Here is a 26,588-nt window from a genome sequence, read left to right as displayed (position 1 = left end):
TTGTGTATGTGTGTGTGTGTGTGTGTTTTCTCCATGTGAATTTATGCACCTCTTTATGCTAGAACACAATGTTTGCAAATGCTAGTCCATTTTGAACAGAAATATATCAAAATTAATAGATTGTACACTTTATTCGTCCAACACATTAGTTAACTGAAAACAATGTTGTTATATTTCATATGAAAGTCTCAGGTAATGTGTAATTTTGTAATGTTTTATTAAAATAACTTTAAGGCAGTACATTTAACAACACATTCTGGTGAATACTGTCTTGAATGAATGCATATTTATTATTCTATTTTTTTCTTTTTCTTTTTAGTCCTATAACATCAAAGAGAATTAGTAATACATAAACGCAGCTTGATTGTGATCACTCTGCCTTTGATGAATAGCTGCTTAACTATCAGCTACATATCTCATTTGAGCATATAACAAGGCCCATATAATGGGATTTATCACTATTATTTTGCTGATGTGTAGAATTTTGTTGAAAGTTGATGCATTTATTTACCACCTCTTGTGGGTATTCATTTTATTATTATTATTATTATTATTGTGGGCAACTCCAAGGAATCCTTAGACTCATCGAGGGAGGCCCTAAACATCATGTCCAGAACAACTATTCAGCATTCATATCACCCTTCTTCCACCTATCAACCAATTTCTGCAACCCACAGATCTTCAGCCTGTTCTCATAAGGTTCATTCTATGGACCAGCTGTCATCTAGGTCACTTGCCCCTGGGTCCTCTCTACCTCCTCCCCATCAAGAAGAAACCCTGGTGCCCAGATCTGGGCACAATAGTCAAGATGGGATCTTATCAAGGCTCGATAAAGAGGAACAATAACTTGCTTGTCTCTGCTCGTCAAAGTATTCTTCAGCAACCAAGTGATCTGATGAGCTGATTTAGCCACTTTTGCAATGTGCCCCCTAAACTTCAACTCCCTGTCCACCAACACTCCCAAATCCCTGGCCTCATCAAATGCATTTATTTACTCACCTCTGGACATGTCCATGGAATGGAAAAGTTGGGAGAAACTTGTGTAGTCGCTCTTGACATTTCCAAAACACTTGGGTTGGTCTTGCATAGAGGCCTTCTTATCAGGCTACTCACTTGTGATGTCTTTTCCTTGTCTTATGATTAGGTACCCCAGGGCTCTATTCTTTCACCTCTTCTTCCTGTACATCAATGACCTTCTTTCATTAATATCAAATCCTCACCATAGTTTTGCTTATGACAGTAGACTTTATATTGAGAAACTTGTAGTACTCAAAATGATTCAAACTTCAAATCTTCCATTACAATGTGTTAAACATATCTCCTCACCATTCTCCTCCCATGAAGGATAAGATAATCTACTGAATTTCAATGTTACCAAAACTTAATCTTTCTTATTTCTCTGACCAGAGATCTTACTTCATTCCCTCTGCTTTTAATAATATTCAGATCTCCTCTCAGTGTTTGGTCAAGATGAAATTTTCTCTTCTTGGATTAATTTTGACATCTGTCCTATCATCACATGCATAGCCTTGCCAGTCTCCAAAAAACGTTACTGTCATCTTTCATTCAAATCACTACTTTTCACCTGCATTATCCTTACCTAACTGTTTATAAATACTAAATTTAGCCATCCTTAGAATATTCTTTTCATATTTGAAGTAGTGTGTCAAAAAAACTATCCCAAGAGTGATGCTGCCCAGAAGAGGACACTCTACTTAACAGATGACTCCCCTCACAAAGTCTTCATCTTTTGTTCCATCTACCTCTATTCTTTATGACAGTCTTTCTCATATAAGCTTCTTCAACCTCAGCTCTTCAAGAAACACTTCAATAGATTACCTCCTAATCATTTGCTCACACATAGTATGATTATGTTATAGGTCTTGTGACCTCTCAGTTGTAGAGTTCACACAGCTTTAAAAAATGTCATTTATTTCCATTTCCATTTTCTAGAACCTTTTATCCATGATTATCCTCATGGTGGAACTGCAGATGTTCCTGTTGAGCAAATACCAAGTGTTAACTTGCAGTTAACTCTTGGTATTTGGTATCTCTCTCTCTCTCTCTCTCTCTCTCTCTCACACACACACACAGTTGACAAATATAATTCATATTGTTCACAGCCTTAGATCTTGCTGTAATAGTTAAATAACCACAACCATTTAAATGTGACTAAGTCCAAAGAGAATGAACCAGGTCTATTTAGCCAAAGGATACATGTCACTGACCATGCTACAAAAGTGCTTGATAGCATGTTGTTAAAAATGTCGTTGAAAAAAAATTAAATATTTGGATGTGTTACGTATTCTTGATAAACATTTGAACTATGAATATCCATCTATAAAAACTATTTATAAACTGGTTTTTGATGTAACCATCATAACACAAAATCCTTCAGTGTAGAAGGAAGCCCCCTCCCCCCCAACAGCATAAAAGATGTGTCTAAAGCTCTGATATATTCTTGCCAGAGGATAACAAATTGTAGTTATTCCAGCAGAACTGGCTCCTAGTTCTAGTGATACACATATCATTAAACTGGCTTACTTATTGGAATACATATTGGAAGTGGACATTTATGTTTGTGAGTGACTTATTCATCTCACTTCACTGCTTGTGGTGCCAGTATCATTTAAAAATGGCTGGCTAGCATATATGCGACACCTTTCTAGGTGAGTTGTGAGTGGTTTATGCAGTTTAAAGCTCAGGCTTGTTTGTATAATATAAAAGTGCCTGGTGAATTGCCTAGTGTCATTGAAAAAAAAAAAAACAAAGCAGCAATTGAATTTACAAAAACGTGTCAAAATTTTGTAACATTAAGTTATAGTGCTTTATCAAGCATTTAGAGTTGATAAAATGAGACTTATTCTTTAATGAGAAACACATGATAAGCTTAATAAGTTAATGTTGATGGATCAGCATTATGGATGTTGAATTTCCATGGTGAATGGAATGGTTGGTGGATAAATTTAAGTTGATGGATCATTTTGGAAAACTTTGTCTGAAAGGACTTATATGTTAAAAAAAAGTCAAGTTTTAAAGCTGGTCAAGAGAATTCATCTGCTGCTGCTGATAACACCAATGATCTCATAATTAAGTGAATTGTGTGAGAGAGAATCATCTGAAATGACATTGCTCCATTTTGTTTTACTCCCCTTTTCATGTGATGAAGGATATTTTGGAGAGGGTCCAGAGAAGGTTGACTAAGGCAGTGTTGGGTATAAGAACAAATTGAGGAAATCCTATTCACAGAGTTATGTGAATAGCAGGAGAAATGATATGTTTGAGACATATAAATGTGTAAGAAATTATTAGTTAAATGCGGAAGATATTTTTTATAGAATGGAGAAAGATGGATAGAAGGAGAGCATCTCTAGAAGATGTATAAAGGAGGGTGTGAGCAGGGGAGTGAAGAGTAAGAGTAGGTTCTTTGCATGGACAATGGTTGGTGAATGGAATTTATTGCCTGAGAAATAGTGAATGAGTTTAAGATACTGTTTGATTAGTTTTGTGTAGGATAATGTCCACTTCTTGCAATAAATCTTTGGATTCCATAATAATAAAAATAAAAAAGAAATACTATGATTATTTTTGATTTCTGATGCCAGCTGTTTTCATATTGATAATTTCTTGGAGCTATAGCCAAGTGTTGCAGAGCTGCCAAAAAATTATCCATCTATCTTCCGAAATGTTGTAAAAAAAGAAGTATTACAGGTATGTAGGAGTTGATCTTAAAATAACAGTTTCCCAAATTTTTGACAAATTACTGCATCCATACTGGTTCAGTTTATGGGAATTCTTCATAGCCTGGCTGACTCTAAAAGTAATCTTTCTGATCTGTAATGATTTCTATGTAGCACATTGGTTTTCTTCTATCTAATCTTGTATGAAAGGGTGGCTAAAGCTTGGTCTGCGAATCCAGACTTGCCATAATAATAGTAGCAAATGTATTTTTTATGTTCTTCAAAGCAGATGTTAACAGATCTTCCTGTCTGTCTCATAGTAGTTGACAGGTAACTTTATACACTGCAGGATTTACTATGGAATAGAGTTTATCCTTAGAAGAGTGGATCAGAGTTGCTTAAACATTATCAGATCTTATATTTGTGATCTAATGCACTTTTTATTGCATTGATCCACCTAGATCTTGACCTTCCTCTTTTCTAGCCTAGCAAAGAACACTTGTTTTGCTATCTCTCCACTCCCATTCTGTTTAAGTGACTATACCACCTGAGATTAGCTCTGCTAACAATGTCAAGTTCTTTCCTAATATCCTCATTTTTCACATGATACAGCCATCAATGCCATTTGTTCACTCCCCTAAACTTTCTCAGAACTCTCTTAAACTTTCTCGTATCTGTGGTGGTCTCCAGTTTTTGGTCAAGTGTTTTATTTCTATCCCAGACCTCAAATCCATAAACTAAAACTGGTTTGAACACTCTTGTATATAGCTAATATAGTGTTTTGATTTTCTCTCTTATTCCATGTAAATTTATTCAACTGACTTCCTATCATACCACCTTTGCTAATCCTATTGTCTATTTTCATATTTAATTTGCCATCTTCATTAAAAATTGTGCCTAAATAGCTGAAATGTTTTACTTGTTCTATATTATAGGTTCTCCATTCAGGATGCAGTTCATATTTTCCACCTATTTTCATTGTCTTTGTCTTTTTAATGCTTTTTTCATACCAAATTTATTACAGCAGTTATTCAAGTTGGTCAGGAAATACAGCAGACTTTTCCTGGATTTATTTAGAGGTATAACATTATCTGTATAAAGTAAAGAGCTGAGATTAACATCTCCAATTTTGATATCAGGCTTAATTCTGCTTTCCTTCATAATGTGATTCATATAGATAATGAATAACACATACCTGACTTAACATCAAACCATCTTCCTGTAGCTCCTTCAATTCTAACTGCTGATTTACAACTTGAATAGAAACTATGTATTGAGTGATGTAATGTCTCATTTTCACCGTATAACTGTAGCATTTTGAAGAGCTTTCCTCTTGGCAGCTTGTCATATGCCTTTTCCAGATATACAAAACTTAAATGCAGCTCCTTGTTATATTCTCATGATTTCTGAACTATTTGTTTTAAAGTAAAAAAAAAAAAATTGATTCTAACACCCTGTGTTTGGCCTGAACCCAGCTTGTTCTTCTCCACACTTCTCATCTACAGTTTTTCTTAGCCATTTCTCAAGAATACTTGCATAAATCTGACCAGGAGGTAAGATTTATGCAAGAGGGGTGCTTAAGGGTCAAACTGTATAACTGAGAGGAGACCTCCACATAGCCTTCAAAGGAATGCAGAGAACTGACAAGGACTTCTGACCTAATGTCCAATCCTCACCTTCTCGTAGTGCACCCTGTTGGGTATCTACCTGGATACTGAATGAATGAGGATAGGCTGGCAATTTGGGATTTAGCCGGCCAAATTGTATTCTTATTGGCTTAAATCAATATACAAAATGATGGTACAACATGACAAAATTTCATGCCAGCTGGGGCATCGCCCAGTTAAACAAGGCCCCTGTTGCTTTCGCCAGGGAACCAGGGCAAACAGCAAAAAGTCAGCTAGTGGAACAAATCTGAAAGCACACACCCCAACTCAACATCACCAGAGTTAAAGATCGGTACTATCAATATAAGAAGCCTGAATGGCAAAGAAATGGAGCTAGCTGAGGAATTAGATAAGTACCAAATCGACATAATAGGGGTGACGGAAACAAAAAAGACAAAAACTGGTGAGATCTTTCTGAGCAATAAATACAAAATGTTATATTCAGGCAATGACAATCAAGTAAAAGAAGGAGTAGCCATAGTATTCAACACAAAATACGAGGCTCATCGTCTTGAATGGCAGGCAGTGTCAAGTAGAGTGATGTAGGCAAATATCAGAATGGGGAATTGGACAATGAGACTTATTTGTGCCTATGGTGCCAGAGAAGGCTCTACTAAGATATAAGTGGAGGAATCTTTTGAGGCTTTAGAGAAAACAGCTGACACAATGAAAAAGGAAAAGTTGGTCCTTGTTGAGGATCTAAATAGCAGAATAGGAAATGATTGTCAGCCATGTAAAAATATTTTGGGAAAATTTGGAGAAAAGAGCAAAGCTAATAATAATGGCAAATACCTGTTGGATTTCTGCCCAGGACATGGACTGGTTATTACTAACACCATGTTCCAACATAAAAATGTGCACAAATTCACATGGAGAGAAGAGGCAAGGAAGAAGAAAAGTCTCATTTACTATGTTATTGTTGATAGTGATGTTTTCTCCCTGGTGCAGGACAATAGAGTGTACAGAGGATTTGAAATTGGAAGTGATCACTATTTAGTCTTGAGCAGGATAAAATTGAATTTCATATTGAAAAGAATAACATGTAAGAAAGTTTTGAAGCAAATAAAAGTTGAGCAGCTCTCAGATATTAACTGTAGACTAAAATACACAAAGATTATTGAAGAAAAAACGAAAGAGTTTGAGAACAGGAACCAAACCTTGGAGATTCAGTGGCAAGCATTGAAGAAAACTCTGATTGATTCAGCCAGAGAGGCTGAATTTTCTGCAAGGACAGAAAAATCAGAACTCCATGGGGGACACAGGAAGTTAAAGAGGCAGTGAAGGAAAAGAAGAAAGCATATCAAAGGTTCCTGGCAAATAAGTCAGCTTGTGCTCTTAGAGAATATAGAGGCAAATGCAAGAATGCTAAGCGCTGTGTAAAACTAGCTAAACAAAAGTCATGGGAGGACTTTTGCAAGAATATAGAAAATAAATATCAAGAAGGGGGCAAAATATTCTGGAGATTGTTGAAGAAGCTTAGGAATGGAGGAAAGAGTCTGTAAAAGGAATTAGAGATTTAAAGGTAACATGAAAACGGGAGAATAGATATCCTTGAAGTATGGAGTAATTATTTCGAAAAATTGCTAAATGAAACAAGCACTGATAGCACAGTGGTAAAAAACACTCAACAAGCACACAGTCGGGAATACATATCCATACTTGAAGTAGAAAAAGCCATCAAAGGCTTGAAATGTGGAAAGGAAATTCGACCAGAAATGCTGAAGTATGGTGGTATAAAAGTCTTACAGTGCCTACACTGCATAGTTCAAAAGGCCTGGATAGAGGGACAAATTCCTGATGATTGGAGTAGAACTCTCATAGTACCCATATATAAAAAGGGAAATAAAACTGAATGTGAGAATTACAGAGGTATTTCTCTACTGAGTGTTCCTGACAAGAGTTATGTAAGTATACTTGAGAAACGGTTGAGAAGAATTGTTGAAGAAAAGCTTGGTGAAGAACAAGCTGGAGTCAGGCCAAATAGAGGCTGTCAGGATCAGATCTTCACTTTACAACAAATAGTTGAGAAATCATGGGAATATAACAAAGATCTGTATTTCGATCTGGAAAAGGCATATGACAAGGTGCCAAGAGAGAAGCTATTCAAAACGCTACAGTTATATGTGTCAATGGGGCATTATATCAAGCAATACTTAGTCTATATTTGAGTTGTAAGTCAGCAGTTAGAATTGAAGGAAGTACAGGAAGATGGCTTAATGTTAAATCTGGTGTGAGACAAGGATGTACATTATCCCCCTCTGTTATTCATTATCTATATGGATCACATTATGAAGGAAAGTGGTATTAAACATGATATCAGAATTGGAGATGTTAATGTCAGCTCTTTGCTTTATGCGGATGATGTTATACTTCTAAATAAATCCGCTACAAGTTTGCAAGATTCCCTGAGTAAATTGAATAACTGTTGTAATAGATATGGTATGAAGGTCAGTAATAAAAAGACAAAGACAATGAAAGTAGGTAGAATCATTGAAAATGTCAACTGCATTGTGAATGGAGAACCTGTGGAACAAGTAAAACATTTCAACTACTTAGGCTCGATTTTTAGTGAAGATGGTAAATTAAATATGGAAATAGACAACAGAATCAACTAACGCTGGTATAGGAAGTCAATTGAATAAATTCAAATTCATATGGAATAAGCGAGAAATTAGTCGGGAAAACTAAATTAGCTGTATACAAGACAGTGTTCAAACCAGTTTTAACTAATGGATCTGAGAGCTGGGTCAGAAGTAAACCATTTGACCAAAGACTAGAGACTTCAGATATGAGAGTCTTGAGAATGATTAGGGGCACGAACAGATGGCATCAGTTGCAATATCATATTAAAAATGAGGATATTAGGAAAGAACTTGACATTGTCAGCATCCAGGAATGTGTTAGCAGAGCTAATCTCAAGTGGTATGGTCACTTAAACAGAATGGGCAAGGAAAGATTAGCAAAACAAGTATTCTGTGCCAGGTTAGCTGGAAAAAGACCCAGAGGAAGACCAAGATATAGGTGGATTGATACAGTAAAAAGTGCCTTAGACGATAGAAATATAAGATCTAATAATTTTGGAGTCTTGACAAGTAACAGACTGATTTGCAGGTAAATTGTAGATAGGAAATTAGTAATGATGTAAATTTTTCATGTAGTACACCCCTTGAGAGTACATGGCAGGAATTCAATGAAGTTGATCTTATCAGGAACATTCAGTAGGAAATTCCTCTGTAATTCTCACATTCAGCTTTATTCCCTTTTTTATAGATGGGTACTATGAGTGCTCTATTCCAGTCATCTGTAATTCAACCATCTGGCCAGGCCTTCTGAATTATGCAAAACTGTAAAACTTTTATACCTTTATATTTTAGAATTTCTGATCGAATCTCATCTACTCCAACTGGCTTTCAACATTTCAGGTTTGTGATAGCTTTATTTTACTTCAAGTACAGATATACGTGGGCTGTTCAATAAGTAATAAGACTAATTTTATTGTGGCAAAACCACTCATCACAATATTAATTTCTGTGAAATAAAGAAATGTTGCTGTATGTATTAACAAAAAAGGTTGATAGATGGCGTATACGGACTGATGTGCCAGAGTGTCACGTGACTAAACGCAAGTGCTAATCACCGCACCTACGAGGTGCGACCAGTCTTCGAAATGGAAGCGTCACTGGAACAGCGTTATGCGATTAAATTTTGGGTGCGTTTGCAAAAATCGGCATCGGACACTACGCAAAGCTTTCCATGATGAAGCAATGTCGAGGGCAATTGTTTTTTGCTGGCATAACACTTTTAAGGAAGGAAGGCAAAATGTGGAAGATCTTGAATGTAAGGGAAGACCTTCAACGTCCATCACAGAGACAATGATCAACACAGCAGCGATTATCATCAAGCACGTCAAAGGGAAGTGTCCATTGCTGAAGAATGGCTTCTTATTGCACCACGATAATGCAAGGCCACATATTGCTGGTTGTGTAGTGGACGTTTTGCAGAAGAACAACACAGATATCCTACCACACCCTCCATACAGTCCTGATCTCGCACCATGCGATTTCTGGCTGTTTCCTCAGCTCAACAAACCACTAAGAGGCTGCCATTTCGAAAGCATCAAAGCATGTGTAAAAGCTGCAGAGGTGGTTTTGGAAGAACTCTCAAAAAACGGACTCTCACATGTGTTTAAGAAATGGACGCAATGTTGGGACAAATGCATCGCGTCTCACAGTAGTTACTTCGAAAAAGACCATGTAAATGATGACGATTAAAGGTAATCTGTTTTCTGTATAAATATAGTCTTATTACGTATTGAACAGCCTACGTATATTCCATGCTGTCATTGCTTGTTTCATTTAGCAGTATTTCCAAGTAATTACTCCATATATCTCAGTTTTCATGTCTCCTTTATCATCTCTAATTCCTTTTACAGTACTCTTTCCTCTATTTCTGAGCTTTTTTAATAGCCTCCAGAATCTTTTACCACCCTCCTGATATTTATTTTCAGTGTTCTTACCAATCTTCCTGTGACTTTTTTTTTTAGCTAATTTACACAATGCTTTGGTTTCTTACATTTTTCTTTGTATTCCCTAAGAGCACAAGATGACTTACTTGCTAGGAACTTTCGACATGCTTCCTTCTTTTCCTTGACTACCTCTTTAACTTTCTGAATCCACCATGGAGTTCTAATTTTTCTATCCTTACAGATTACCTCACCACATGGCTCTCTGGCTAATCAATCAAAGTTTTCAAACTGTTTCAGTTTTTCTTGAATAATGTTTGTGTATTTGACTACAGTTCACATCTGATGGGTGTTCAACTTTGATTCATTTCAAAACTTCTTTACAAACCCTTCCTATTTCAAATCCTCTGTATAGACTTGTGTTCTGAACCAGTAGGAAAATATCACTGTTAACTATAACATAGTCAATGAGACTTTTCTTATTCCTTGCATCTTCTCTCCATGTGAATTTGTGCATATTTTTATGTTGGAACATAGTGTTAGCAATAACTAATCCATGTCCTGAGCAGAATTCTGGCAAGTACTTACCATTATTATTAACTTTGCTCTTTTCTCTAAATTTTCCCAAAACATTCTTATATATCTGGTAATCATTTCCTACTTTGCTGTTTAGATCTCCAATAAGGACCAACTTTTCCTTTTTTGTTGTGTCAGTTGCCTTCTCTAATGCCTCCAAAAATTCCTCCATTTCTTCCTTGGTAGAACCTTCTTTGGGACCATAAGCACAAATAAGTCTCATTGTCTAGTTCCTCATTCTGATATTAACCCAAATCACTCTACTTGATGTTGCTTACCATTTAAGAAGATCCTCATATTTAGTGCTGAATACTATGGCTACTCCTTCTTTTCCCTGATTTTTATTACTAGAATATAACATTTTGTATTTGTTGATTGGAAAGAATGAGCAGAACTATATACATATTGAAACCATTCGTATTTAACCAAACAGATTCAACTATCAAACCTTCAGGAATCAATCTACTGCGAGACTTCTGGAGCCAGATAAACTGATTTAGGATCAGACAAGGCCACTGTGCCCATTTATTAAATGGCTCCAGAGGTCTTGTAGTAAATTGATTCCTGAAGGTTTGATATTTGAATATGCAATCAGGTACTTCTTTGTAGTTTTAGTTTGTTCCAATGTTTCCTCCACCAGTCCTGGGACTATTGCCTGATACTTCCACTGAGGTAAAGTGGTGAGTTGGAAGTGGAGAGATATCTTGATTTTTAAGAAGGTATGTGTTATTTCTGATTTTCTTTATTTCTTTGATGGTAGCTTCTTCTCTTCCGAAGCATGGAGAAGTGATGTGGAAAACAACAGTTAGCCATGGGAGAGGAGTAGATCTTAAGGTACCAGAGATGGCTGTCATTGTTATGTTAAGCTGTGTGTCCACGAGAGTTGTGTGGTGATTTTAACTCCAAACTAGTAAACGATACTCTGTAACAGGGAAGACCAAAGTGAGGGATGCTATTCTAAGAGTCGAGGCATTACAACCCCAAATTGTGCCTGTCAGCTTGTTTATGATCTTGTTCCTGGTAGATATCTTTATCTTAGTTTTTTCCAAATGTTTTCAGTTAGTTAGATTATGGTTGAGGGTGACACCAAGGTAACAAGAGTTCCTTTCATGGATTAGAGTCCTGTTGCAGTTTATTTTTAGTTTTCTATGAGCCTCGTGGTTATTTAGGTGGAAAATAGAAACAATAGTTTATCTGGAATTATGAGATAATCTCCAGCTTTCAAAATAATGTTATAGTGAACTCAGATCTTTGTTCAGTGTTTTCTTAAGGCCTGAAAGGTACTGTTTTGAGTGATGATAGCTATGTCATCAGCATAGATAAACTTTCAACAAACTTTTTTGGAGGGATATCGCTTGTGTGCAGGTTGAGTAAAGCTGGGGTGAAGATAGATCCTTGTGGCAATCCATCCTGCAGGATAAATGCTTTACTTTTTTGTGAATTCAGATGAACCTTTATTTTCCTATTGGACAGCATTTTTTCTAGTAATTTTAAAGTATTTTGGCTACTTTATACAATAACCCTTTCTTCTATATGGTGTTATAAGCTAATATTAGGTCTATGAAGGCAGTACCTGTTATTTTTAAACCCTTTTGATATCCATCTTCTATGTTGGTTGCAAGAGCTAGGACTTGGTTGCAGCATCTTCTACTAGGTCTAAACCTAGTGTGTTCACTGGTTATGATGGCTTCTATTATCGGAGAAATCATAGAGAGGATAATCCTTTCAAAAGGTTTGTAAGGATTGCAGAATTATACTATAGTGTAAATTATTAGGGTCATCAGTTGACTTAATGGGTAAATGAGGTGTAAGGTTATTATCTTTGATTTGTGCCAAAGTTTTGGGAGCCATTCATCATATATTATTGAGGAGAAGACATTAGATAGCAGGATTTGGCTTTTGGGCCAAGGTGAATAAGAAAGTTTGGAAGGATGCCATCAGCGCCAGGAGCTTTACCTGTTTTAGTTAGTTTGAATGCTGCATTAATTTCATCTAAGGTTACTGGAATGAAGTTTGCTGTAGATGTAGGACATGATAAGAAAAAAAATTTTTTTTTATAAAATCAGTGGATCTCTTTTTTTAGTATCTATTGGGAATTTTGAGGTAAGATTTTTGCAGTACTGTTAGGGTTTACTTTTCCTTTGGTTTTGTTTGAAGTGTGCAGGTGCCTCCCAGTCTGGGGAGCAGTAACCAAGCCTTGCGACTTGATCTGGTAAAGTTGACATTGTTCATTTCTTCATGCCAGCATGCTTCTATATTTGATAACAATTGTTGTAATTAGTGACAACTGGAATGGCAATTCATTAATGAAAAACGCTCCCCTCCCTCAGACTCTGTGCTGCACTCATGCAAGAAAAACAGATTTATTGTAACATTAAACCTTGTAGCTAACTAAACACATTTGTCCTAACATCTGCTTTCAAATTTTGAGTTCCAAAAATACGTGTAACAGCTGTTTATATACTAAAGTTATTAGGTTCAGAAAGCATACAATTTATATAAGCAAAAAGATGTGTGTGAGAATATATGTATAACTTGAAATCAGTTCAAATTACATTTGAGATATTCAGTTTCATCAAGACCCTTCACATAAGTTGCAACAAACATGTTGTATAAGCTTTGTGAAAATGCAACTCCCTGATGTGGAAGCTGCATACATATGTTAAAGCTTAGTTTCTGCTGGCAGTTTACACATGCAAACACTACCCAGTGTCAATATGTTAATTTTGCCATCCATACTGGTTACTTCTCTTAGAAGAATACCTTATATAAATAGATAGAAGGTACATCCATGAGTTCTCTCTCTCTTTCTCTCCTTTCTGGCCAATTTTTATATAGAGCATTTTGAAAAACAGGCTCTTGATACTGCCATTCTTAAATCTTCTGTTTGGCCTGGTGATGATGTGTTCTCTATTGGCTCAGAGAACACATCATCAAGTTGAGAAGTTGAGACTCTTTCCTCCTCCACCTTAACAGCAGCATCCAAGAATCCAGTTCACTCTAGAAAAAGAAAATATCTGTAGCTTACCTTTTCTACTCTAATCACACATCTGCCCAGTGGTGCCCATTCTTTCTCACTCTACAGAAAAGCTACTCACACAGAATACAAACTTTTTTTAGCATATCCCTCTTGACAATATGGTGTCATCAAAACCCTTGCTGGCATAGCTTCCAACCTGTGTTCTACCCAGGCTTCCCATTCAGCTGACCTCTTCTTTATTCACCTGCCCTTTCTGTCCAGTGGTAATGTCAAAAAGATCAACTGGTTAGCTATTCCTTTCATCTCCTCAGATCCCTCTTAGCATAGACTAGAGTAATACTATTACTGTTCCCTATATCCAGGTTACCACAGAAAATAGCCAGAACTTTAAAAGAAATATCTACACTGCTTTCACACCTCATTTGAAGGTGGCCTTACTTCTGAGCCCCCCCCCATGGATTTTCTTCCTCCTCTCTCTGTTTCAGGTGCTTACAGGGTTCCTTTGTTCTTGCAACTTATTATATTATGGTCAAACTAGGAGGATCTGTTGACATCCACTTGGTGAACACAAGAAATACATCCACTGCCACCACTATGGTGTCAGTTAAGTCTAGCTGACCATGCCTTGGATAATTTGCACACAATCAGATGGAAAAAACTGCTATGCTTTATCATAGTAGGATTTTAAAATGAGTAGCAGATTTTAAAAAACCATCCTAATCTAAATAAATATGGTTTTGTTGATATCCCAAGATTTGGAAAATTTTAATTCTTAGGTCTCCTGTCCAACAGCTACAGCTAGCTAACAGCAGTATTTTTATTTTTATGTGTGTTAATACAGTTTTAATATTGTATGCCTGAGGATGTGTCTGTGACAGGAATAAAATATCACAGTGGTTAAACTTATTGTTTAATTATTTGTTTGTGTTCTATTTATTCTATTAAATTTAATTATGGGTGTAAATCAGTACCTAAGCTTAAATACATGTTTACTAACAGTTGTAACAAATTTCATCTGAAAATCAGCAATAAAATGAGGCAGGAACATGGAAAACATCAACTGCATCATGTTGATGTTTTACTTGTTCAATAGGTTCTCCTATTGAACAAGTAAAACATTTTAGCTATTTATGCATAATTGAAAGATGTATTTGTAAATATTAAACTCTTGATCATTTTATAAATTCAAGTGTAAAAAATATTCTGCATAGTTATAATTTACATGTGAAAAATGCAAGTTTGTTGTTTTTTAAATTATACAATATCAAGTCAACTCTAATGCTGAAAGCTGTATCCTCATAAACTCTTTCAGAACTTCTAATGTTTCAAAGGAAGATAACCATGAATTTCTTTATAACTATTTCTTTTAAGGGATGTAATAGAATTTGCTTTTTTTGTAAACTAAATTGTTGGACAACTTAATTCACATTATTTATCAACTTAATTCTTAAATTTCAAAGACCCTTTGTTATAAAACAGTAAGGGATATTTATTATTACTGTGTTTGCATGTTTTAGAATTTTCAAATTATTTTCTGCAGGCCAAATTGTTGCTAGCTAAATACAGTGAAGAATCAGCTGTAGTTGAAAGTAATGCCTTAATTCATATGTATCGAGAAGTAGTAACCATTCAACCACAATGGGAAGAAAGTAATTTTCATCTGGCTAAATATTTTGATAGAGTGCTTAGTGCTATGGACAAACCTGAAAAGAAAGCGTAAGTTCAGTATGTTAAATGTAGTTTCAAAAATAGATAATTGAATAAGGCAACTATGAATATAATATGCTTATGCACTGCAATATTATAGGATGTTATGATTTAATCATAAACTAAATATAGAAATAGACAACAGAATCAGCAAAGCTGGTATCGTGGGAAGTCAATTGAATAAATTCATATGGAATAAGAAAGAAATTAGTCGGAACACTAAATTAGCTGTATACAAGACTGTGTTCAAACCAATTTTAACTTATGGATCTGAGAGCTGGGTCAGAAGTAAAACACTTGACCAAAGACTAGAGACCGCAGATATGAGAGTCCTGAGAAAGATTAGAGGCGTGAACAGATGGCATCAATGGCAATATCATATTAAAAATGAGGATATTAGGAAAGAACTTGACATTGTCAGCATCCAGGAATGCGTTAGCAGAGCTAATCTCAGGTGGTATGGTCACTTAAATAGAATGGGAGAGGAAAGATTAGCAAAACAAGTGTTCTCTGCCAGGTTGGCAGGAAAACGACCCAGAGGAAGACCAAGATATAGGTGGATTGATACGGTACAAAGTGCCTTAGACGATAGAAATATAAGATCTGATAATGTTGGAGTCTTGACAAGTAACAGACTGATTTGGAGGAAAATTGTAGATAGGAAGTTAGTAATGATGTAATTTTTTCATGTAGTACTGTCATATCCTGTACACCCCTTGAGGGTACATGGCAGGAATTTGATGATGATGATGATGATGATGATTTAATCATGCCTAAAATTTACAGAAATTAAACACACATAATAAACCTTAGAAATTGCTATTTCTTTAGTTAACTTCAGTATTAATTCAGTTAAATTCAGTATTGCCGGCTTGGTTGGCTGAGTGGTTAGCATATCCACTTTCCAGCCAAAAGGCTGTGGGTTCGAATCCCACCATGGGCATGAATGTTTGTGATTGTCTGTGAAAATACTATTGGTGGTGGTGGTGGTAGGCAGTAGATGACGCTGGTGTAGATGATGACAGAGAGATGTAGAGTGTGTGCCCTCCCTCGATGAGTCTTTGGACTCCCTGGAGGTGTTGTGCAATAATAATAATATTTTGCTAATGTAAATTTAGTATCATCAACATACATGAAAATTTTCTAATATAAGGAAATGATTGTGTATAATGATAAGATTTGTTCCATAATTGTATTCTTTTTTTTTTTTTTTTTTAATATCACACTCACACATGAGAAAGGCTGCAAGACTTATAGTAGATAAATGCTATGTGTAGATCAATAGCAAGATAATCTGTTGTATTCTTTTTGAAGAGCTAGAAGTTGTAATCTTTGGAAAATATTTCATGTGGAAGGCTATTCACTATTCATACTAAGGTAGATAAAATGATAGATGAATGGGAATAACAAGTTGGTGAGTTGACAGTTCAGCTGTTTTTACTGTTGAACTTCTACTGTTATTTTAAATTTTAGTAGAAATGGAGTTGGGGGGGGGGGGGCAAGACGGATGCTAATTCTGCTGAACAGTATCCATGGAAATATCTGTATGGAACACACTGCTTCATATAGATATTTCCATGAGACAGTGGCTGAAGAGAGCTGATGGGGGAGGGGATGAAAAGAATGTAATAAAGTAATGTCTTAAGTTTTAAGAATTAAGTTTTTTGGAAGCTGAGGTTACTAAGAAAAGAATTAAGTTTTTTGGAAGCTGAGGTTACTATAGAAATGGTGTGATCATGCCAGGAATAACAGTCACTCCAAGAAGAAAGATCTAGTCTTGGCTATTGAGCCAAATATCATCAAAGGTAAATGGAGAATAATTAAGATTTTTTTTTTTTTGTGAGAAAAATGTCAAAACTGCTTTGGAAGCATTGAAAAAGACTGGGTTATTATCACCTGGTAACCTCCCCCCCCCCCCCCAGATGGTAGCAATGCCATCTGAAAGAGAGAAGTGGGTGAATAATGAGCCAAATCAAGCTGAAGTTTTAGTCTCAAGCCAGGACCACCCTGGCACACATTTTGAAAAACTAAGGCTTGGATGTTGGGTTGGAATTTTGAGAAGAGTATAGAATGCAGGCCCTCATTCCAAAATGGATAATATATAACAAAATTGCAACAAATATCTGCATCTGTAGAAGACAAACAGTAAACGTGTGGACAGACTTATGTGTTTGTCGAACATGTTTATTTTTTAACTATATTAATTAATTAATTATTTACTTAGTTTCTGTGTTCTAATATATACCGTTAAAAAATAAACAACAAGGCAAACAGTAGTCTAACCATGGAAAGGATGAGTAAGTCAGAAATCTTCCCACTTGTATTGATGACAATACATGAGGTCGTGAATGGCTTAGGGGAAGGCATTCCATTAGAGATGAAACTTGAATCAAATTGTGATCCGAATTATCTAGAGGAGCAATTACTTCCACAATGTACCTGAAGGAAAGCTGGATAAGAAAATATCCAGCACATCAGATGATTTGAGAGGATTGTCAGGAATTCTGGTTGGGAAATAAACAGTGTATATGATCAGAATAGCAGCCTCATTCATTATTACAACAATTGAACCTACAACTATTTTTTTGACATGCACCATACACTGCTTAGAAAGAAGTGAATGGACATCCCCTGCACCTCCCATGGGCAGAGTTCATCGTGCCATAACAAGTCATATGCTTGCAGTCGAGTATAAATTGGAGGAATATGATACTCCCAAATAAGTGCAACTGTGTCTGGGTGAAATAGGCAATGTGATAGGATGCCACATACCATACTGAGATGGAAGCACAGAGAGTCAACTGCAAGTGTTACCCTCAGTGGATGACTCACCACACTTTCTGAATGTGACTGTAGGGTGCTTACGAAGGATAATATGAAAAGAAAAAAAAAACGCCATTTGTTGGTCGACATGTTGAATGTCAAGTTTTGGGCATTGACTGAAACATGAATCTGCACAAAAACATTCCAATCCAAGAATCACTGCAATTACAGTGGGTTTCCATGGTAGGATCGAAATATGCAAACCCCACATTACCCAAACCAAAAGGCAGCATGATCTTTAGTGGTTCAAAGAGTGTGTATAGTGGGACATGGAAGCTTGGAAAGTTGTGTTATGCACGACAAATCACATTACGCCTTCTACTGAGCAGATGGATGGGGCAGATGCCTAGCGAACGTCTCTTACCAGAGTACTTAACTCCAACTATGAAATTCGGAGGTGACAGTGTGATAGTGTCGTCCTGTTTTTCCTGGTTTGACCTCTGTTTGTGGTGCCATGAATATTGAACTCTGATAGGTATCTAAACATTCTGGACAATGCGATGCTTTCTAGTTTGTGGTATTGCTATGAACTGATCATTACCTCTTTCATTAAGACAATACCATGTCATAAGGCTGCTGCTATACAATTGCAGTTGGTTTGTGGACATGAAAATCACTGCACTTGACTGGCGTGCCTCTACAGAGCCCTAATCTCAACCATATTGAACATCTGTGGGATGAACTGGAGCATTGAGTGAGGTCAAGGGACATCTGCCCCACAACAGTACAAGACCTTATCACATGCCTACAGGATGAATGGTCCAAAATTCCCATTGATCGTTATTACACGCTTGTGGAAAGTATGCTGCGTAGGATTGCTGCAGTCATCACAGAGAAAGGAGGTCCTAGATCTTATTAAGGTGGGCACCATTGCTTTTGTTCCTCATACTATGGTGTCCCTTGACTTTGTTCCAAGCAGTGTAGACATAATTTTATTGTTGTTATTGTATAATAACTTCCTGCAGTCCAAAAAATTGTTGAATGCTTTTTTAAGACGGGTAATTTTTTTGTTTTGTTTTATTGAATGTTTTCCTAGATTAATTATTATTTCAGTATATCATTGTGATTTTTAGTGTGTCTATTGTATTTGGTGTATTTTCTAATATATTTATAGATGCATTAATAATTGAAGGTAGTTTGTAAAAATGGCAGAACCCTGACAGAAAAACAGTAGAGTTGCATTAAAATCAAAGGCTATGTTGATTCTAGTGACAAGAATCTTTGACCCTCTGAACAAAAACAATACACCCTTAATATTGATAATATCAATGAAGAAATAGGAAATAATTGGGTGCATCAAATTTCTACATTAAAACAAATTATTAGACAATCATTGCAGTATTAGAAAAGTTGTGAAATGTCTAGAAAATCTCAGGATAAGCATAAGAGACAATAAAACACTGAAGTTAGTAAGATGTCAATTAGTAATAATAATGTTAATAACAATAATAATAAAGTAAGCCAAGAAGAATGTAGTATGCAGGATATAATATGGTACAGTGATTTGCTTATTAAATTTGCACTCAGTGATAGAATCACTATTTCTAGCTTTGCAGGAGTGCAAGTTAAAGATGTCATGAATGTAACTGAGAAACAGAAAATAAAAGAGATGGTAGCACTCATAGGAACAAATGATTTAAGTATTAATAAGTGTGGTATTATTATTGTTGGTACCAGAGACCTCCAGTGAGTCAGAGACTCATCAAGGAGGCCATTGTATCATCCGTACCACTGGTCATACTGTTTCTTGAGTTCATTCACACTATCACCAAGGTTCTCTTAGAACCAGAATTGTATTTATTATTATGATGATTCAGGCCTCCATTGAGTCACAATATTCATCATGGGAGGTGCATCCTACAAAATGAAGTCTGTCATATCACTCCTTGAACCTGTTGATAATTTGTGTTCTCACCACTCTATCAGGTAATGCATTCTACAGTTCAGCCACCCTCCATGCAAAGAAACCACTCCTTACCCTCTTGCTCACGATTTCCTTTCGTAACTTCCAGGGATAGCTCCTTTTCCTCAATCCTTCTCTTATTCCACCAAATGAAAGAACTCCCTAGTCCCAACCCTGTAACTACCTCTTACAGTTTAAAAGTCTAAACATTATAAACATTATACAGTCTTTATATCATCTTTGTTATATGCCTCTGCAAATAACAAAGATGTGGCAGGTAAGAGACTAGGGAGTCCATGCCTGTGGAAAATATAGAAAATAGGAAGAACTTTATGATTAAGAAATTTGCTTAACAGATCTCGACAGTGTTATGTCAGAAATGGGTGAATACTGACTGAGAGAGGAGTTGCATGATTGAGAGCAAGGAAAATGAGTGGATTGTGAATAAAAATATAAAAGTAGGGAGTGTAGTAGGTTTGAAACATCATGAAGTTTTCGAAGATGGTGTGGTGTTGATTGGGATGGTGAATATCAAGCAAGAGTAAGCGGCTTGCAGAGAGAGAGAGATGTGCTGAAAAAAGAAGTGGAATGTCTCAGGAACAAGTTAAGAAGCATGAAAGAAGAGATTAGGTGACCGGAAATAACTATTCAAAGTAAATCTGAGTAGGAATGTGAGAGAGAGAGAGTTATAGGAATGATAGGTAGTTATGGGAGATTTTAACTACAGCAGTAAAACTTGGGAAGAAGAAACTATGTAGTAGTAGTTAGGAATGAAATTTCTGTAAATCTTGAGGGACAAATGTCTTAGGCAGCATGCAGTAGAAGGAATATGTGGTTCAAGAGTTTTAAATTTGGTCATAGCATCAGAAAATCTGATTATAACTGAGATAGCATCTCTGCCCCCCCCCCTCCATAAGTTGGAGAGAAGGATGAAAACCATGTGGTTTCAACTTGGAAGATGAATAGACATGCAGGAGTATCAAAGAGAAAGGAAGTTATGTGGAATTATAAAGCAGGTGATTATAATAGTCTTAGATATCAGCTTGGGGAAGTTCCATGGATGGAGGAATTGGAAGAGCAAGATATTATCAACTTGGGAACTTGTAAAGCAATATTTTTTAGCAGCAATAGCATATACAGTTTGGTGTAGATGACAAACAATATCAAACAGGAACTGCAGGTAAAAAAGAGATTATAGAAAAGATATAAGGAGAGAGTTGGAGAGCAGATGCATGAGGAACATAAGACTCAAGCCAGGAGAGTGACTAGTATGGGAAGGAAGACACAACTGGAATATGAGAATTGATTGGCCCCAAGATCTAAAGAAAATCTTAAGGAATTCTTGTGGGTAGGAGGAGAAATGATTGTAAAAGAATGACATTGTTGGATAAAAATGGGAATAGAGTGACTGATGCAAAGGTGGAGTTGTTCATTGAATACTTTATTGGATATTTCATCCTGGAGCAGTAGGTTTTAATAGTAGAGGGATAGGGCAGGTTTGAGTTTCAGAAGTACAAGAAGAGAGTGTATTTTAAATACTGAGTACTCTGGATGGTAATAAAGCAATTGGACTAGACAGGATTTCACCATGGGTTTTGAGCAAATGTGCTAAAGAACTGACAGCTCTGTTGATCTGGATTTTCAATGAAAGTCTTTCCATGGAAAAGATGCCCAAGGAAATGGAAGGAGGGTAAGATAGTGCCATTGCATAAAGGTGGTAGCAAACTGGAAGTGCGAAACTATAGACCAGTTTGTATTTCATCAGTAGTTGTTAAGATTTTGGAGAAATTAGTGAGGATAATGCTGTTTGTGAGAGTCAGCATGGATTAGGGGATGCTCTTGTTTTAGTAATATGATTGCTTTTTATAATAAAGTAACAAAAGCAATTGATGAGGGAAAAGTATATTCTGCTTTTTTTTTTTTTTTTTTTTTTTTAAATTTTACAAAGGCATTTGACAGGGTACCACATGATACGCTGATATTTAAGTTGCAGCACATGGGTTTAGATGTCAGGTTAGTGAAATGGAGTCAGGATTGGCTATCAGATAGGTATCAGAGAGTTGTGTATGAGGGGACTATATCAAGGAAGCATAAGGTTACAAGTGGGGGACCCACAGGTCCCAATACTGGAACCTGTATTGTTTAACCTTTATATATCAGTGACATTGTCAATGCATTGCAGGGAGATATTCAGTTGTTTGCAGATGATGTGAAGCTGGGAATGGTTATTTGTAATAGTGCAGATTTTTTTTTTTTTATGTGGTTACCACCCACGAAAGATGATTACTAAACTCACAGTACATTTATACTGTGGGTGGGTTAAGGATTTTTTTTTTTTTTGTCAGTTTTATATATTTTTCTAATTTTTAATTTTTTTTTTTTCTACATGGTCCAGAAACCCTGCTTGAGAGATCAAACACGCAACTTTTTCAGTCACTTCAGGACTCCAGTAAGTGGGGTCTCACACCAGGCAATGAAATTCATGTTCCACCTAAATGACAATCACAAACATCCATGTTTGTGATTGTCTTTTAGGTGGAATGGTGGGATTCGAACCCACGACCTGTTGGTTGGGGTGCAGATATGCCAGCCACTCAACCAACCCGGCCAGCAGATGTGGTAGCCCTGCAAGAGGATTTGAATAAACTGGACAGACGGGCAAATGAATGGGGGATATCAGTTTAATTCTGCTAAATATAAAGTCTTGAAGTTTGGGATACATTGATGGGAGGCTGCATACTCTTTTGGAGGAACTGTATTGGGGGAAGTAGGGGAAGCAAGGGATCTGGGAATGATTATTGATAGAAACCTGAAATTCAAGGAACATATTGCAAAGATGGTGAAGGCAACCCATAGGATTGCTGCAATACTGAGAAGGATGCAAAACTACAGAGATAAGAGTTGTCATTCCATTGTATAAAGCACTGATCAGACCACAACCTGGACTATTGTGCACAAATTTTGTTCCCAGGATTTTGAAGCCTGTGGAAAGAGTGCAGAGCTTTATTTACTTTTAATAACAGTATTTGTTTAAGTATGTTTGATAAAAAGGGATACAAAATTTGAATGTTTTAAAGTGCTTCCTAACATCCAAAACATGGTTAAAAAATTGTTTTTTTGATTGAATTAAATGACTGTTGGTTGTGTGTATGTGTTGGTGAAGGTATCTGTTGGATGGCAGAAACCTTTCTTAAAGTTTTTTCTTTCTTTCTTTCTTTCTTTCTTTCTGTTAGGAATTCTTATTAAGAAGATGTACACAAAGTAATTCTTAACATTTAGCTTGCAGTGATAATTACATCCTTCCTTTTTAAAGTAAGACTCCTATTTATCATATGACTAGGTGTTACAATTGTGTCCATTATTTAAAATAACAGATTCTATTGAAGATTAATAGCAACAAAAAATTGGTTTTCTCAGTGATATCTGATGTGAGAAACGTATGAAAGACTGCCAGATTAGTGTTATCCCACTAATGTAAATACATGGAGGGGTCTGGAAAGTTCTGATAAATACCTAGAACAAAAAGGATATTAAAGCAACTGATATAACTACAAGAAGGAACATATGAGGATATAATAATATAAGTTATCTTCATAACTCTGCTACTAGTATGTTCTTTCTTATGGTTTTATATATATATATATATATATATATTTGTTTTGGGTCCATACCATTATCATGCATAAACACAGCTTTTTCTACAAGCATTTTTCTATATTTCCATTTAAATGCATGGATGATGCCCAGATCTAATGGCTGAAGCTCACTTGTACAATTAGGGAGGAAAGAACAACTAATGTAATGTTTCTGAGCTGCAGATTTATAGGGTGTGCAGGACATTTGTCTAGCAGTAGTAGTATTTTGTGGTGATTTGCCCCCCCATTTTAGCATCCAGAGCATGCATGGTGGATGTGAAGATGCTGCAGGTCATCCATACTGTGCTGTTGGCATCATACTTAGTAGGCAGATTTTTCACATTTTTACAACACCTTGGCTTCTTAAATTTACCAATTACCAGTGGAGGTAATTTTAATGATCCATCATCATTGACCGTGAGCAAAATAGTTACCCTCTGCTTCTGAGTTTTCCACTGTGACACTTCTCTCCTTTAAAACGCAATGTTTTACTTGGCAGAATGTTATAAAAGAGCCCAGTTTCATCAACATTAAAAATATTTTTCAGTTCGTAGTCCTGAATAATAGTCTAGTTCATGTTTCCACTGGTTTACAGTTTTCCCTGAAACACTCTTACTTTCTCCACACACTTTTCAAGGTCATTTCAAGACTTGTCACAATATTGTGATTATACACAATATTGTGATGAGTCTTGAAACTATCAATCCATACTTGGTAGAAGTGTGAATGTGATTTCACAATTTGTGTATGATCCTTGTTCATGATTTCAATACAGCACTGTGAATGTAAAATCACATCACAACGCATTATGGGTGCCACGAGCTACTGACAATTTAAAATTACTGATATGAAAACTTTATGGTATCAATTTGTACTCTGATTGAAAATTCACAGTATCGCTCATTACTACATCACTGCTGCAAGCATGCTACTCACTGTGATGGTAGAAACGAAACCACAGCCAAAAGAAACACCAACTGGGAACAGAATTGTGCAAATTTCTGTTCCCAGTTCTCATTCAAATCGATTTCTGGGAACAGAAATCGATTTGAATGAGAGGAAATTGATTCGAAAATCAGTGTTGCCACCCAAGAACAAATCGCAAATCATGGGAAATAACGTCCACATCAAGTTGTTAATGGTGGGAAAACAATATATCGTAAGAATAGGCCTTAAGATGGGACCAACAGAAAATGATATAAATGACAGGAAAACGTAAATTGCTGGAATGTAAAAATGGGGTTTTACTGTATATGCATTTTATTACTATTATGTTCTATTATATGCTTACTTTAAGCTGTCAAATACTATTTTAAATTCTGATATCCATTTTTTTATAATTTCAGGGAACTTATGGTTCATGTTGCAAAATATTTTGGCCTTTCCCTTCAGTTTGGTTCTAAGCATATATACCACTCTATGCCACGATTATTATCAATATGGTTTGATTTGGGCACACTTATTATAGATTTACAAAGGTCTAAAAGAGGTAGCTCAAATGTTAATAATTTGGAATCATTACTTAATCAGCTTACATCAAAGGTAATGACTTAATGATTTTGCCTGTTTTTTTGTTTGTGATTTGTATTACACATAAATGTAAAGTCCCTTAACATGTTGTTACTCTGTGTTTCTCTACGATGCTGGCACATTTTCAGTTTATCCCTTTTTATGTAAATTATGTTAACTTTATAAATATTTTATACTGATATTTGCTTTTATTATAAAGCATATTTTGCAATAACTTAATTCGTTTCTGATACATTTAACCACTAAAGTTTGATATTTTAGCAAGTTTGTGTTTTGTCTACTCAGTTACTTATTGAAAATATCCAAGTGTGAGCAAACAAAGTTTGCACCTGAAAATATCTTCAGGACTGACAAGCTAACATCACTCCTATCTCAGTATCTCCCATAATGCAAAACACATCTCCTTGCAGATATGTATAACGTTATGCATTAAGGGAAGGGCCACTACCCCGACTAGTTTCGACCTTTATTCAGGTCTCTTCAATGGGAGCCAGGCACAGAAGTGGGGATACCAGACAGAAGCAATGGCGAGGTCATCTTTACCTATAGGAGTTGCCAAAAGGTGTGCTACCTTTTTATTAAATTACTCTGGATTTAGAGAAAGATGTTGAAAGTTTATTTTTCACTTGGTTAGACTATAATAAATTTAGTTTAATCCTTTATCCAAGTGTGAGCAAACAAAGTTTGCACCTGAAAATATCTTCAGGACTGGGGTAAGTTAGTACAACACCGGACAACTCGTAGCACTGAAGAGACTATAAAGGTCAAAAATAGTCTGGGTAGTGGTTCCTTCCCTTAATGCATAACATTATACATATCTGCAAGGAGATGTGTTTTGCATTAAGGGAGATACTGAGATAGGAGTGATGTTAGCTTGGTTCACCTTTGCTACTAGTTGCCCAGTGTTGTACTACCTTACCCCAGTCCTGAAGATATTTTCAGGTGCAAACTTTATTTGCTCACACTTGGATAAAGGAGTAAACTAAATTTATTAATATCAGTTACTTAGTAATAACTAAAACTATGCATTGAACATTTCTAAAATTAAATTATACATTTGAAACACCAGGATATTTATGTCAGCCTTGGTTGGCCAAGTGGTTAGTGTATCCACTCTCCAACCAAAAGGCTGCGGGTTTGAATCCCACCATAGGCATTGATGTTTGTGATTGGCATATAATCTCTCCTTGCTTCAGTTCTTATCAATATGGTTTGATTTGGGCACACTTATTATAGTTAAAATTTTGTTTTTCACTTGGTCAGACTATAATAAATTTTGTTTAATCCTTTATCCAAGTGTGTGCAAACAAAGTTTGCACCTGAAAGTATCTTCAGGACTGGGGTAAAGTGGTGCAACTCCTTGCAAAGGTGGAGCAAGCTACCAACACTCCTATCTCAGTATCTCCCATAATGCAAAACACATCTCCTTGCGGATATGTATAATGTTATGCATTAAGGGAAGGGCCACTACCCAGACTAGTTTCGACCTTTATTGAGGTCTCTTCAGTGGGAGCCAGGCCCAAGTGGAGATACCAGGCAGAAGCATTAGCAAGGTCATCTCCTCCTATAGGAGTTGCCTAATGGTTTGCCACCTTTTTATTAAATTACTCTGGATTTAGAGAAAG

General features: G+C 36.1%; 1 protein-coding gene across 1 annotated transcript in view; it reads left to right on the top strand.

Moving 5' to 3' along the window:
• Positions 1-26,588, top strand: part of LOC150101877 (serine/threonine-protein kinase ATR-like) — an 860,597-nt gene that overhangs the window by 674,320 nt on the left and 159,689 nt on the right. Inside the window, exons 47-48 of the mRNA XM_090399924.1 lie at positions 14,906-15,081; positions 24,780-24,975. Of these exons, the coding sequence (XP_090256050.1) occupies positions 14,906-15,081; positions 24,780-24,975 (372 nt within the window). The remainder of the gene's footprint in view (positions 1-14,905; positions 15,082-24,779; positions 24,976-26,588) is intronic.

Source organism: Typopeltis vanoorti, chromosome 11 (genome assembly GCF_054136105.1).
Source record: "Typopeltis vanoorti isolate ZY-2024b chromosome 11, IOZ_Tvanoo_1.0, whole genome shotgun sequence".
NCBI lineage: Eukaryota > Metazoa > Arthropoda > Arachnida > Uropygi > Thelyphonidae > Typopeltis > Typopeltis vanoorti.
Note: the sequence above shows the minus strand (reverse complement) of the source record. Positions and strands in the feature narration are given on the sequence as shown.